This window comes from Acyrthosiphon pisum, chromosome X (genome assembly GCF_005508785.2).
Source record: "Acyrthosiphon pisum isolate AL4f chromosome X, pea_aphid_22Mar2018_4r6ur, whole genome shotgun sequence".
In the NCBI taxonomy this organism is placed as follows: Eukaryota; Metazoa; Arthropoda; class Insecta; order Hemiptera; family Aphididae; genus Acyrthosiphon; species Acyrthosiphon pisum.
In genome coordinates, this window is record NC_042493.1 from 15,264,122 (window position 1) to 15,276,357 (window position 12,236).

At 30.7% G+C, this 12,236-nt stretch overlaps 1 protein-coding gene across 1 annotated transcript; it reads right to left on the bottom strand.

The window, feature by feature from the left end:
* Positions 1-3,228: 3,228 nt before the first annotated feature.
* Positions 3,229-11,451, bottom strand: LOC100167491 (protein O-linked-mannose beta-1,2-N-acetylglucosaminyltransferase 1). Its single transcript, XM_001948184.5, has 12 exons — positions 10,823-11,451; positions 10,519-10,734; positions 9,410-9,583; positions 8,204-8,567; positions 7,909-8,123; positions 7,741-7,811; positions 7,275-7,589; positions 6,883-7,114; positions 6,335-6,600; positions 5,868-6,186; positions 4,865-5,037; positions 3,229-4,359 (listed from the first exon to the last, which is right to left on the bottom strand). Exons 1-12 carry the CDS (start codon positions 10,907-10,909, stop codon positions 4,272-4,274), a joined length of 2,520 nt encoding a protein of 839 aa, XP_001948219.2. The 5' UTR covers positions 10,910-11,451; the 3' UTR covers positions 3,229-4,271.
* Positions 11,452-12,236: the final 785 nt, after the last annotated feature.

A 12,236-nucleotide genomic window follows, 5' to 3' on the forward strand; every position in this document is an offset into this window, starting at 1 on the left:
TAGAAGATAATAATAATTTTCTGCGTTTTTTCATTAGTGCAAATGTACTTATTACGTTATCAAAATCAATGGTTTGAGCTATTTTGCTTTCTATGCTCAATATGGCCAAATTTGAAAGTTGGTCTTCAGTTATAGTTGAGCGAAGGCATATTTTGAGAAGTTCTAGACGGCAAAAATTACTTTCTACAGTTGCACTGCTGACTGGAAGTGTATAAAATATTTTATACAAATTATATTAATTTGGATACAAAGAAACCATGTCCCGTAATATCATGAACTTCAATACTCCATTTAATTTTAAATGTCGAGTTACTCCAGTTTCAATAGTTTTGTAATAGGTACACTTGTTGGTAAACTAGACATAATGAACAGTATTCCACTTCGATATAAATTTCATCTATGTCAACTTCACAAAATTATTAATTATATATAATATTATATATCTAACATATTTGTATACCCTTATTTTTCGAATTTAGGTACATTTTAAGGTGATAAGTTTAAGCACGATTTCGCACGCCCTATATTACTTCAATACTCAGTCTTCACGGCTGTATATACCTCTACATCATAATATACTTATACATTTATAGAATTATATTTGTAATAAATTGTATAGAAACATTCTTGGGCCTGTGTACATTTTATAAATTATTATTATTTAATGTTATTTTATTATTGATTATTGTACATAATCAAGGACAGATCTAAATCATCGATATTTTGATAGAGGGGACACATATACATTGTATAATTTTAGTTTTAATTAATAATACATACATTCTATAATTTTTAAACATTAATGATTATAATAAATAATAATTTCCCCCCCCCTGATTCCACCACTGTACCTACATGATATTAAAATATTCAGTTGTAATTCTATGAATGAATAAAAATATAATAATAGCTATTATAACTATAGGTATATAGATTAAACTCAATTAAAGAGTATACAAAATTACAAACTAAACGTAAGTATGAGATACTGAGTAAATATATATCTAGTTATGTTTTTCTTTTCTCAATTACTAAGTTACCTTCTGTTTATAATATACAATATAATATATTCTTTGAATATGCAATATTATAATGTATAACCATTATTATTTATTACTTATTATATTTATAATTAATATACTTCAATTATTATATTTTTTTTTCATAAAATTAATTTTTACAAAATAAAATATATTTTAAATCTGAGGTTTTAGGAACTTAACAGTTAACGTGACAATACAATTAATTAACACTTCAGTTACCTACTTAATAACATGGTAAAAATGTAATTCGTAGAGTTAGTAGTTACTACTAAAAAAAAAGTAAATTGTTATGTAACTTAACTTTAACTTTTTAACTCGTAGATGCATAACGATCTAGTACTTAACTACACGATGTTGACCTTGACACATAGGTACCTACTATACTTTCACGCGAGTACCTACAATAATATATACTATATTGTAATTTTTTTATCCTTAGTTTTCCTTATAATGTAGTAATATTTTCACTATAAAAAGCACGAATAATCATTTCATAAAACTTAGACAACACCCGGAGCCCTTTTTGTACTTGGGGGCCAACTGTCGTCCCCTTATTTATTCCGGACTTTCCAATAATAACCAGACACGCAGTTACCTATATATTATTAACCTTTTATGTCTATACTGTATAGTGTATAATAATACCATCAATGATCCTACATCCTACCTGTGATATGCGCATACCCGACTGAATAATTTGGTTCCGTTATAGGTGTTTAGAAAAACGTTACGAAGAAGAAAACCAATGGGTGTTGAAATATATCGACAAGTTCCAGGGTGGCAGCGATGGACCACCGAACACATCACGTGTATGCCAGAGTAAAAAGGTCAGTTTCAAAGCTATCCACGACGAAGAGTTCAAGAAATACTTTCACCGGACTTTAGATTGTCCTCTTTATACAGCTGCAAAATCCCACACGAAGTAACACGACGATATGGACATATTAGTATCATGTGATGCCCATTTAATACGCTGTTGTTGTCGCGTTTATTAATGTTGTGTTTTTTCCACTTTAAATACTGACGTCTCTTAGACGTATTTATTTTTCAAAGAGTAATCCAATTTCGAAAATATTATGCTTGTAAATAAATTTAGTTTTACATCGCTAACGGTCGGAGTTGTTTGTGTTTTATAAGGTTAATAACCTTCCTTACGTATGTTGTACAAGTAAATTAATGATTTTTATGAATTATATTTATTTATGGGTACCTGCAAGGTAGTTTAGGTAGATAATTTATGATTATTTCAAAAAAAAGAAAAAGGTAGGTACCTATCTACTAAATTTAAGTTTTAAAATACAGTAGACTGATCAGACTTATACATTTATTTATAATATCGTTTGCGGTAATTTAATATATTTAAACATAAAAGAACGTTCCCAAGTTCAATTTTCAAAATTAAGTTTTTTTCTGGATATTATGCTTACTAACACTTAATTATTTATTAATTATATATTAAAATATATTTCTATATTATACATAGCTCTATTGAAATATATTTAGATATGAAAATATTGCAATAAATAAACATAAACGTAAAGTTAAAAAGTTTAAAAAATGAAGTATTTAATTAGTAAATTCACAGTTCACTGCACCTTTAGGTATATCTCCTGTTTATGTTTCAACCAGGAACCTTTAAAATTTATCCATATCGGTTCCGGTTCTACTATCTATCCGGAATACGAGTTTAATTAATAATATAAGAAATATTAGAAACTTATATGATCTTACATAGTTTATACACAATACAGTAATACCATTAAATTATGATAAATAAAATAATTTTATTTTTGAACCTAAATAAAGAACTTATTAAAATTCCAGTACTTTATTTATTAAAATAAAGGTTTTGCTTCCGGTTCCAGTTCTTAATATTTTAAAGGTTCCGATTCCATAACCAGTACTTTTAGGTTTGGTTCCAGTCCCTGTCAGAGAGAGAATACAACATCCTCTTAAGTTAGCGCAATAAATATTAGTCCAAGCAAAGCTGTATTTGTATGTTAGTATATATTATATCACTAGATTTTAGTGGATTATTCAATTTGGCACATTTTTCAATTGAGTTTACGAAATTAGTTTTGGAACCTATATATGATGCCCATACAATAAAGATACCTATTTTATTATTCACAAATGTGTTTATTTGTGGTCAAAATATTAACAAAAAAATATAATAAAACAGTAATAAAAAATATTTATTAATTTGTTTTATTAAAAATAAAAACTGTACACAAATTAATAGGGCAGGGCAGTCTCTACAACCTTAATATAAAAATATTATTTAATTTTAACATAAATAATAATAAAATACAACATATTTTATCTTTGGAGTCAATATAAAACAAATTATAAACTCATTAAAAACAATAAAATAATAAGTTTATCATTCTGTTATTCTTGAAACAAAACAACAAGACGTATAATATATCTATATTATATAGTTAATAAAGTAAAAAATCCTTTAGTTTAATTTTAAAGTTGGGTTCCCATGTTTGGTATGCTCAACAAGTACACCAATAATCATATGGGCCAGTAATTTACGTAGGTAAATAATGTTCTAACTGGCATATTTGCGAAGTACATTAAGAATTATATTATTTGCTTTTCCATTTAACTTGTACCACATCCTCTGGAAACACACCAGTTACGGCATGTTAAGCATCCAAAAGTAACAAATTTTGGCAAGAACATGATTCATGAGAACCCAGCTTTAGCTAGGAAAATTAAAATAATAAGAAATCAAAGCAGTCTCTACATTACAAATTAGGTTTAAAATACTATGAGTCGGCAGTTTTCTTTAGTTAGAACTGGAAGAGATTTATATAAAACTTAAAATAAAACTTATACAATGATTAGACTTATAGAAATAGGGGGAATATTTATCCTGAGGACTGGGAGATGCACCCATTTCAAAGGGATTACAAGAGATTGCTTGAATTTTATCATCAGAATGAGCGAAATGGAAGTACTTTAACACATTCATTAAAATAGGATCATCCTAATAAGCTTGCACGCGTTATCATACTTAATGTACCTATGTTTATTTCTATAAGTCTATGACAATGATACAAAAGTATGTTTTTACAAATAAATGAGATGATTAAAGTTATACAATAGTAAAAACATTATAACATTTTAATTTTAAACATTTAACATAGATATGTAATTTATAATATAATGGTAATAACTACATTAAAAAGTAGTCTTCTTGTTCTCAGCAGTTTAAGGCTACAGCATATCATCACCACCATCATCATCTTCACCAATACCAATACTATTGTACCATAAAGCAGTCACATTCATCGGCTTGAATTTGCTATAATAAATAAAAAAATAATATAATTCAAATAAATTACAATATTATGCAGTGGCGTAGCCAGGGAGGCTAAGAGGGCTATATACCTTCCATTGACTGAGTTGACTTAAGAATTTTATCAAGATTAGTAAAAATAAAATAAAAAGTGTGAACAAAAGACATAACTATTAAATTTGCATTTTTTTTATTTTTTTTTAGACTTAGCCCCTCCCCCCCCCCCCATACGAAATTCCTGGCTACTCCATTGATATTATGGGATATAATGAAGAATAAAATAAAGAAGACATTAGGAAAAATAGGCACTCCCTTCTCCCAACCTACACAGTTTTCATATTTAAATGTTAACATCATATACCATAAATAAAGTTATAATTTCAATAAAATAAATACCTAAACAGAATAATAAATGCACATGATATATACAAATGTACAGTTACATAGTAAATAAAGGTACATAAAGTAGTAGTCATTAAAATAATGTTAATTTAACATTTGTAGAACTTACCAAAAATGTGAAAATGGACAACTGATGATAAATAATTCGGAACCACTTTTAATATGTGTTGGAATTCCTTCTTCATCTGCATTTGTTCCGTCATCTTGATTATCAGTATTAAGATATAGCCGCCACATTCCCTTGTAATGCCCTCTAATGTCTAGGTCCCATATGCCCAGGCACTAAATATACAAGCAAATATAAATATAGTCAATGGTATTTAATTATAATTTATAGTTTATAACCAGGGATGGGTAAGATACCGAAAAACTAGTATCGCCGATACTAGATACGTATTTACATTGTAAGTATTTAGATACTCGATACTCAATACCTAATTATGTTTTAAATATTTAGATACTCGATACCTGAAACCTGATACTTTGAATAAAATAAGTCACGGATTTGTTAAAGAACTTTATTTAAATACATCAGGTACATATTATATTTTAATTGTATAATGCATCTAGACTACAAAAATTAATAACTCAATAGTAATAATAATACTCTACAGCACAATAATTAATTATTATTCACGTGCATACATTTTTAGATAGCCATAAACTACAGACTACAGCTAATAAGTAATAATTTAATTATAAACTAGTAGGTATTAGTTATAGTAACCCTATGTAAAACTTCCACTGAACGCACTACTATCCAGGGCAACTTTTCGTAAAAGCGACTGTAGGCTTTTGTAAATAATTGTAAAAAATTAATTTTTCAAAGTATCACATTAATGTAGGTATTGAGTATCTTTTGATAACAATTTTTTATGAAGGATACTCGGTACTTCTCATTATTGTATTGGGATACAAGATACAATTGTATCAAAGATACTTATATCGAAGATACTGCCCAAACCTGTTTATAACTAAGGCTGGGATTTCAATGCATTTTGAATTGTTTTCCAAATGTAGCTGCACAATGCTTGTAAGAAGTTTTTTTGCATTTTTCATTTTCTTAATAACCATTAAAAAGTTAAACAGTTTTTCAAAAGTTACTTATTTACCTTTGCCAAAGGAGTCCAAGCAACATTTGCCGTATTTCTATTGCCTCTAGATGGATCTTCCATTTTTATGTATAATACAAATAATTTCTTAGATCTAATTGTATTGTCATTATTCTTCATTTCATCAATAACAAAAAATTCTTCGTCTGATTGATAATATTTTTTGTTTCCTGCATCATGCACTCCTCGGTTATCATTATGTTTGCTACCTTCGTTATTCCACTGTTTTTTTCGGCATGGCCACCTACTGTGATCTAACAGTTGGCCTTCTGTCATGATCCTACGTTCCATCCACCCAAGGTATGAAATTCGAGTCATCCTATACATATAACACATAAAAACTGTATTTAATATACTAATTTTATACGTATTGTAGAATTACAGATTTCAGCTAAACAATGTGTGAGAAAGTAAGCTAGTAAATACCATAATACAAAAGTATTATTTGATTTTAGTAATTTACTGACTTGTCAATGTTTTTGAAACGAATCAGACCCCCTCTATCGTCATATTCTCCTCCAGTTCCACCACTATGAGATTCAGCACTTGCCCCATTTGTAGCAGCGTTAGGGTTATAGAATGCATGACGACCAAAGTATGTACGTTGAAAGTATGGATTCACGTTAACAGAACGAGATGATCCAAAATGAAATGTTCTGCTGACTTCTGGTACTATACATTGTCTACCACGTTGCACTTTGGTTGATCGCATCCACATATCCCAATCCCAGGGCTAAAAAATCATATTGATACCAGTTAGTTTTTAGTTGACAGAAGAAGTAACTTTAAGTTTTTACGGGCCAAGTTATACAAGTTAATAAACCATATAATAAAACATTTGTCTTAAAAGATAAAAATATACAGTGATTAAAAAACAAAACTAAGAAATACTCCAAATTTGTAAAGTGATATTGCAAAATTCTGGGGATTTAAAAATATTTAAAAAAAATAGTATAAACTCAAAATAAGATTGTTTGAGATCAACATAATATAATATTATTATCAATATACTAACTTTCTCTACTGTTGGCCATTCTGATTCTAGTTGGTCCTTGTACAAGGATCTTTTAAGCATCCATCCTAATCCTGGCATCCAATCGATACGGTATAAAACATCTGGTCGACTAGCAGTGTGCTCATATCCCTGGTCATTCCACGCAGAAACACAGTACAGCGACCCAGAACCACTACCACCATCTGTAGAGTCATCAGGTACTGCCAACAGTGGAAGAGTCTGACTGAAAAAACTAAGAAGCACAATAATAATTTCACATTAATATATGAGAGAATAAATCAGTTATATAATTAATCATAAGACTGATCAATGTTAATATTAAGCCAATTTTCTTACCATCAGTAATTTATTATTTTAAATAATATATTTAATAGAATAATATAAACACACACCTAAAAAAGTCAACAGAAACATCAAGGTCATCTTCCAACACAATAGCATAATCAGCCTGCGGGAACAGCGAACCAAATGTGCTTGTTAACGCAGATTTGTAATGCTGTGTAACTCGACGGCGACGTGAATTAGTATTGCTTGCAATTTGCTCTCCACCAACTCCATTGACCGAATCGCCAACAGCAGGCATATGTTGTACAGCCCTCACACCCAACAGCCGAGCTACTTCAACTGGTTCGTCGTAATATCCGTCCACATGAACAGTAACCATATGTCGTTGAACGCCTCGAGCATTCAGCACAGATTTTATTGTCCTATTATTTATTAACACAATCATTACCAATCATAGAGAATATTATACTGAAATTATATAACTTCCATAACAATATAATATAATAAACAGTCATACATAATAAGCATGTAATATAAATCACTTAGTATGCCTACAAAGAATAACTGTTATACCTGTAAAGATAGTCAGCACGATTACCAGCTATTATTACCACAGGCACTCGGTCAATATTTGAATCTGGTATCTGCATAAAAATAATTAAATTTATTATTAATGACCAAATGGGTAATTTTCCTATTCTCTATTAATTTTATTCCAATATAAAATTATCCTGTACTCACAGGCAATGGATGGAAGTCTAGAGGAGCAGGGTGTACACAGCTACATACATCACCATACCCCTCGATACGGCTACAGAATCGTTGTCGTCGTGCCAATGGTGATTCAACGATAATGTCATCATCAATAATGGAGCCACTGTCCACAAAATCACCACCATCATCATTGTTATCTTCAGAAGCACCAGCCGTTATCCATGAATCACACCACTCGTCATCTACAAATCAAACATTTAATGTAAAATTTAAAAATTAAATCTAAAGGGTAGTTATACTAAAGTTATACATAAATACTTACTTTGATTGTTATGACTACGATTTACATCAAGTGGAACTTGTACGCGAAGTAAAACATCAGTGCCCCAAGAAGATATAGCTGGCGCACTCTTACTATTATGCTGTAAGACTAAGCTCGGGTTACTGTTATAGCTTTCTCCGTATACACGACCACCAATACCATCAACATTTCTTTCTCCTTCTGGATCATTGTTATGATGTTTAGCTACCATTGCCCACATATCACGCCAACCAAGTTCAGACAGCCACAATGATCCACCTGCAGCAGATCCAGATCCACTTCTACTAGCACTAGCACCGCTTGCACCAGTATGCATTTGCATAGCACGCCTGCCTTCGTTGGTGAGGTGGAATGATGCCTCATCCTAATAAGTGTCATAGAAAGATTAAATTCAATTAAAAAAATAAGAGTTAGGTACTATAATTTCACAATTTTTCTTAGCTAACACGGTACTAACATATTAATAGTAACTTATCATGAATAAAACATTGAGAAGCTTTCAAATTACAAGTTTTATTTTTATTTATAAGACACGCAATGATCAGTAAACACTGGAGTCAAAATGTCATTTTTTTACATTAGGTGGTAGTGGACTTGTTATTATCAATTAGGCAGGTTACGTGTTGATGTATGTTAAGCTAATTTATTGGCAAACTGAACGGCCTATAAGCTCATAATGATTTGGTGACAGTTAATGTTATCTAGTATTGACTTATATATGTTTTCCTTATTAAGCACTTAAAACAGTAATTGTACTTACAATTTCTTTAAATAATTATGTCTACTCATCATTATTCATTTTTAATCTCATATTCTCAGACTTTTCTCAGATTTTAGATTGCAAGTGTAAATGACAAAAATATTATTATTGAAAAAAATAAAAAGGGACATTTTGAAAAAAAAAAAAGGATTGAAACTAATATAATATACACTGTAAACTGTATTCAATCTCCAAGTGTATAATTATCAATCATTAAGTAGACATAAGTCATGGAATGTTTTGTGCTTAGATAAATAAAATTAAATTGTGGTGGATATTCTGTACAGGAAAATTAAACATGATAAATTAAAATATTACTCTATGGATAATTAATACGACCAATAGATTGCGTTAAGAGCTATTAAATTGTTATAAGCACATTATTCTGCTACCTGAAACTGTATAGACGCGTAACCATTATATCTTAAACTGTGGGCAGTACTCACTTTAACAGCAAATATCATTATACGGCCAGAGGACACACGATGCAAAAAACTAATGAGTGGTTCATCATCCATGTACGTATCAAATACTCGTTGAGCCATCACCATACCAGTGTGTTGATTCAGGACAACAACATGCATGCCTCTATTGTTTAATGGATCACTATCGTCAATCACCTGAAAATAAATAAATAAATATTTATTATAATATTTATTTTCATTTTTTTTCTTAATAAATTTATTTTATACTGTAAAGCTACAAAGATGATGTCAGCGCACTAGTTGGTTTCTCTCTTTGACCCTTACACAACATATTAAATTTGTGTTCAGCCAAACCATATCTTGTGGTTAGCTTTATAATAGACCTGAGTATGTTATCTTATGTTATTTTAATATTTACGATATTTAAGTTGTTCTGCAATAGGTATATGAGCATTTTTAAATTATAATATTTTATATACTTATAACATACATAAAATTCTCAAAACTTATTAATATAAAATAACTATAAAATGTTTATTTTGTGTTCCACTCAGTGTCGTATTAGAGGTTAGCATTTGAGTTACATTATAATTGTTTTTTTTTTTTTTGTATAAAATTAATTTTTCTCATAAATTATTTAAAGTTTTATTATGACTCATTAACTATAATAACTTAAAAATGTAAAAAAATATAACAGTAATTTGAACGTAATAATATAATAATATTATAAAAATTATACCTATAAAAAGAAACAAAAATCAGCGCCAAAATAAAATTCGGGAATGACGCCACAGCAGAGTGTAGTTACAGCACTAGTTCAACTCTAAGGTTAAATTATATTAAAATGTATTATATTATACAATATATTAATTAAATACAAGAAATTCAAATAAATTCATTTCAAAATGTGAAAAGCAACGTTAAGTATTGAGTTGACACTGTTAACACAACATTTAAATTCATTAATGAAACTTGCTTTGTGTGCCTACTTCAAAACTTAAAAGTTGTACATAATATTATTATACATTTTCAAAAAATAAAAACCAGTATTTTTTTTATTTGTGCTCTATTGTTTCAATATAACAGTATATTATGTACACTTAAATGTGAGTAAATAAAGTGTAAATTACCGTTGCATCGTCAACACATATCCTCACGCGGTTTTTACTAGACAGCACCTCTATAGATATGTACTTTGCTGTATCGCCTTGAACCCATTTACTACTGCTGTTATAACCGATACCTGCTGCAGAAGTGGCAGAATCGACAGTTTGGCGGTTAGCGGTGAGCAAAGTCAGTATCACGTTGACCAGGACAAACAGGATGACAGAGCACACGAGTAACATCTGCAAGCAAAACAGATATTAGACACGCTGTTTTGATAGCATTAATATATTATAATACTACAACTACAATGAACTGGCGGATACTCACCCTGACGCGCTTCCAGCAACAACAGTTGCGGCGCATGGCAGTTGCTGCCATGGTCTTTGTATAAATGCGCACGGAGAAATCGCTCATTGCTACGTTTCACCAGACTACTATAGAGGCGTTTTCTCCTGACACCGGACTAGCTTCAGCACCACATCACTTGGAACAGTAGTGCCAAATAGCACGTGTGATGGTACGTGGATCCGTATTGTATTGTCTTGTCTTTTCAAAAATATTTCGCACTATGTATACGTTGTCTCTTCCGATTTTTGTTGACACTCGGTATCTACGTATTTTTTTTACCGATTCAAACCACCGGACTTAAACCAGAGATGGACGCGGAACGACAGTAGACGATACGAAATCCTAATCCTACCAAACGCTCAATAGTCAGTACTCACAATGCGGTTAGACCACCATCACCACCACCATCACCGGCGCCGAAGATCGTCGTTCGTGCCCGTCAGTACGCGGCGGACGAATCAGTAATTACAAAGATTACGTCATGTCCACAGGGATCGTACGTACCTGCGATAAAGTGTTTTGAACGGTTTTTGATTCAACGACAACAACAATAATATCAGTCTAGTCTTATTATCTTGTCTTACCCGCGCGAGTCGATCGGTCAGTGGTCTGTAGTATCGATAACCGCGGTTTGTAAACAACTACACACTTTGTTGTTACTGCTGATAAGAGTGACATTAGCAAGGGCCCGGATGGCCAACTCCGACAGATGTCGCGTCACGTAATGCATGTAGACGGCGAAGACGCCTAGGTACGGACAGTCAGCCCTAACACCGGTTAACGTTTTGTAACTCGTAAAATGTAAGTTGTGAATGCCAAGTACTTGGCTAATGCTAAGATTGTGGTAAATATGTGGATTCGACATGGCATGGTATCTGTGCTAGTCATCTCTCATCGGCATATTATTATAATATAATATTGTGTCTTTTTTTTAATATCCATTAATTAATAACTTATAATAGGAACGTTGTATTTCATTTTCAAGTTTTTTGACCTACTGAACATTTTTTTATAGGCAATCGTTAAAAAAAGATGGGCAAGTGAGTGTCACTCTGCCGTACTGTAAGTTCCAAGTGGGTCACTGTAACGGATGATGTTAAATTTGAATTCGATGATATAATATTATCATTGTATAAGAAAAACGATTCTGAGCGAACACAGTCAGTAAGCCTATGATATTACTACCTAATAAGTGCCTAAGTGGCAAAGTATATTTGACGATATTATTTAAAGTAGCTTATATATATAACCTATTTAGGTACGTGAATCATTGTTTAGAAGTTTCAATCCTTAGCCATAAAAGTTAAACATTTTATACATTTTTAAATACAAAATTGAAAATGATTATTAAATATTAAATTTGATAATCAAAATTCGAGCTTTATATGATGAA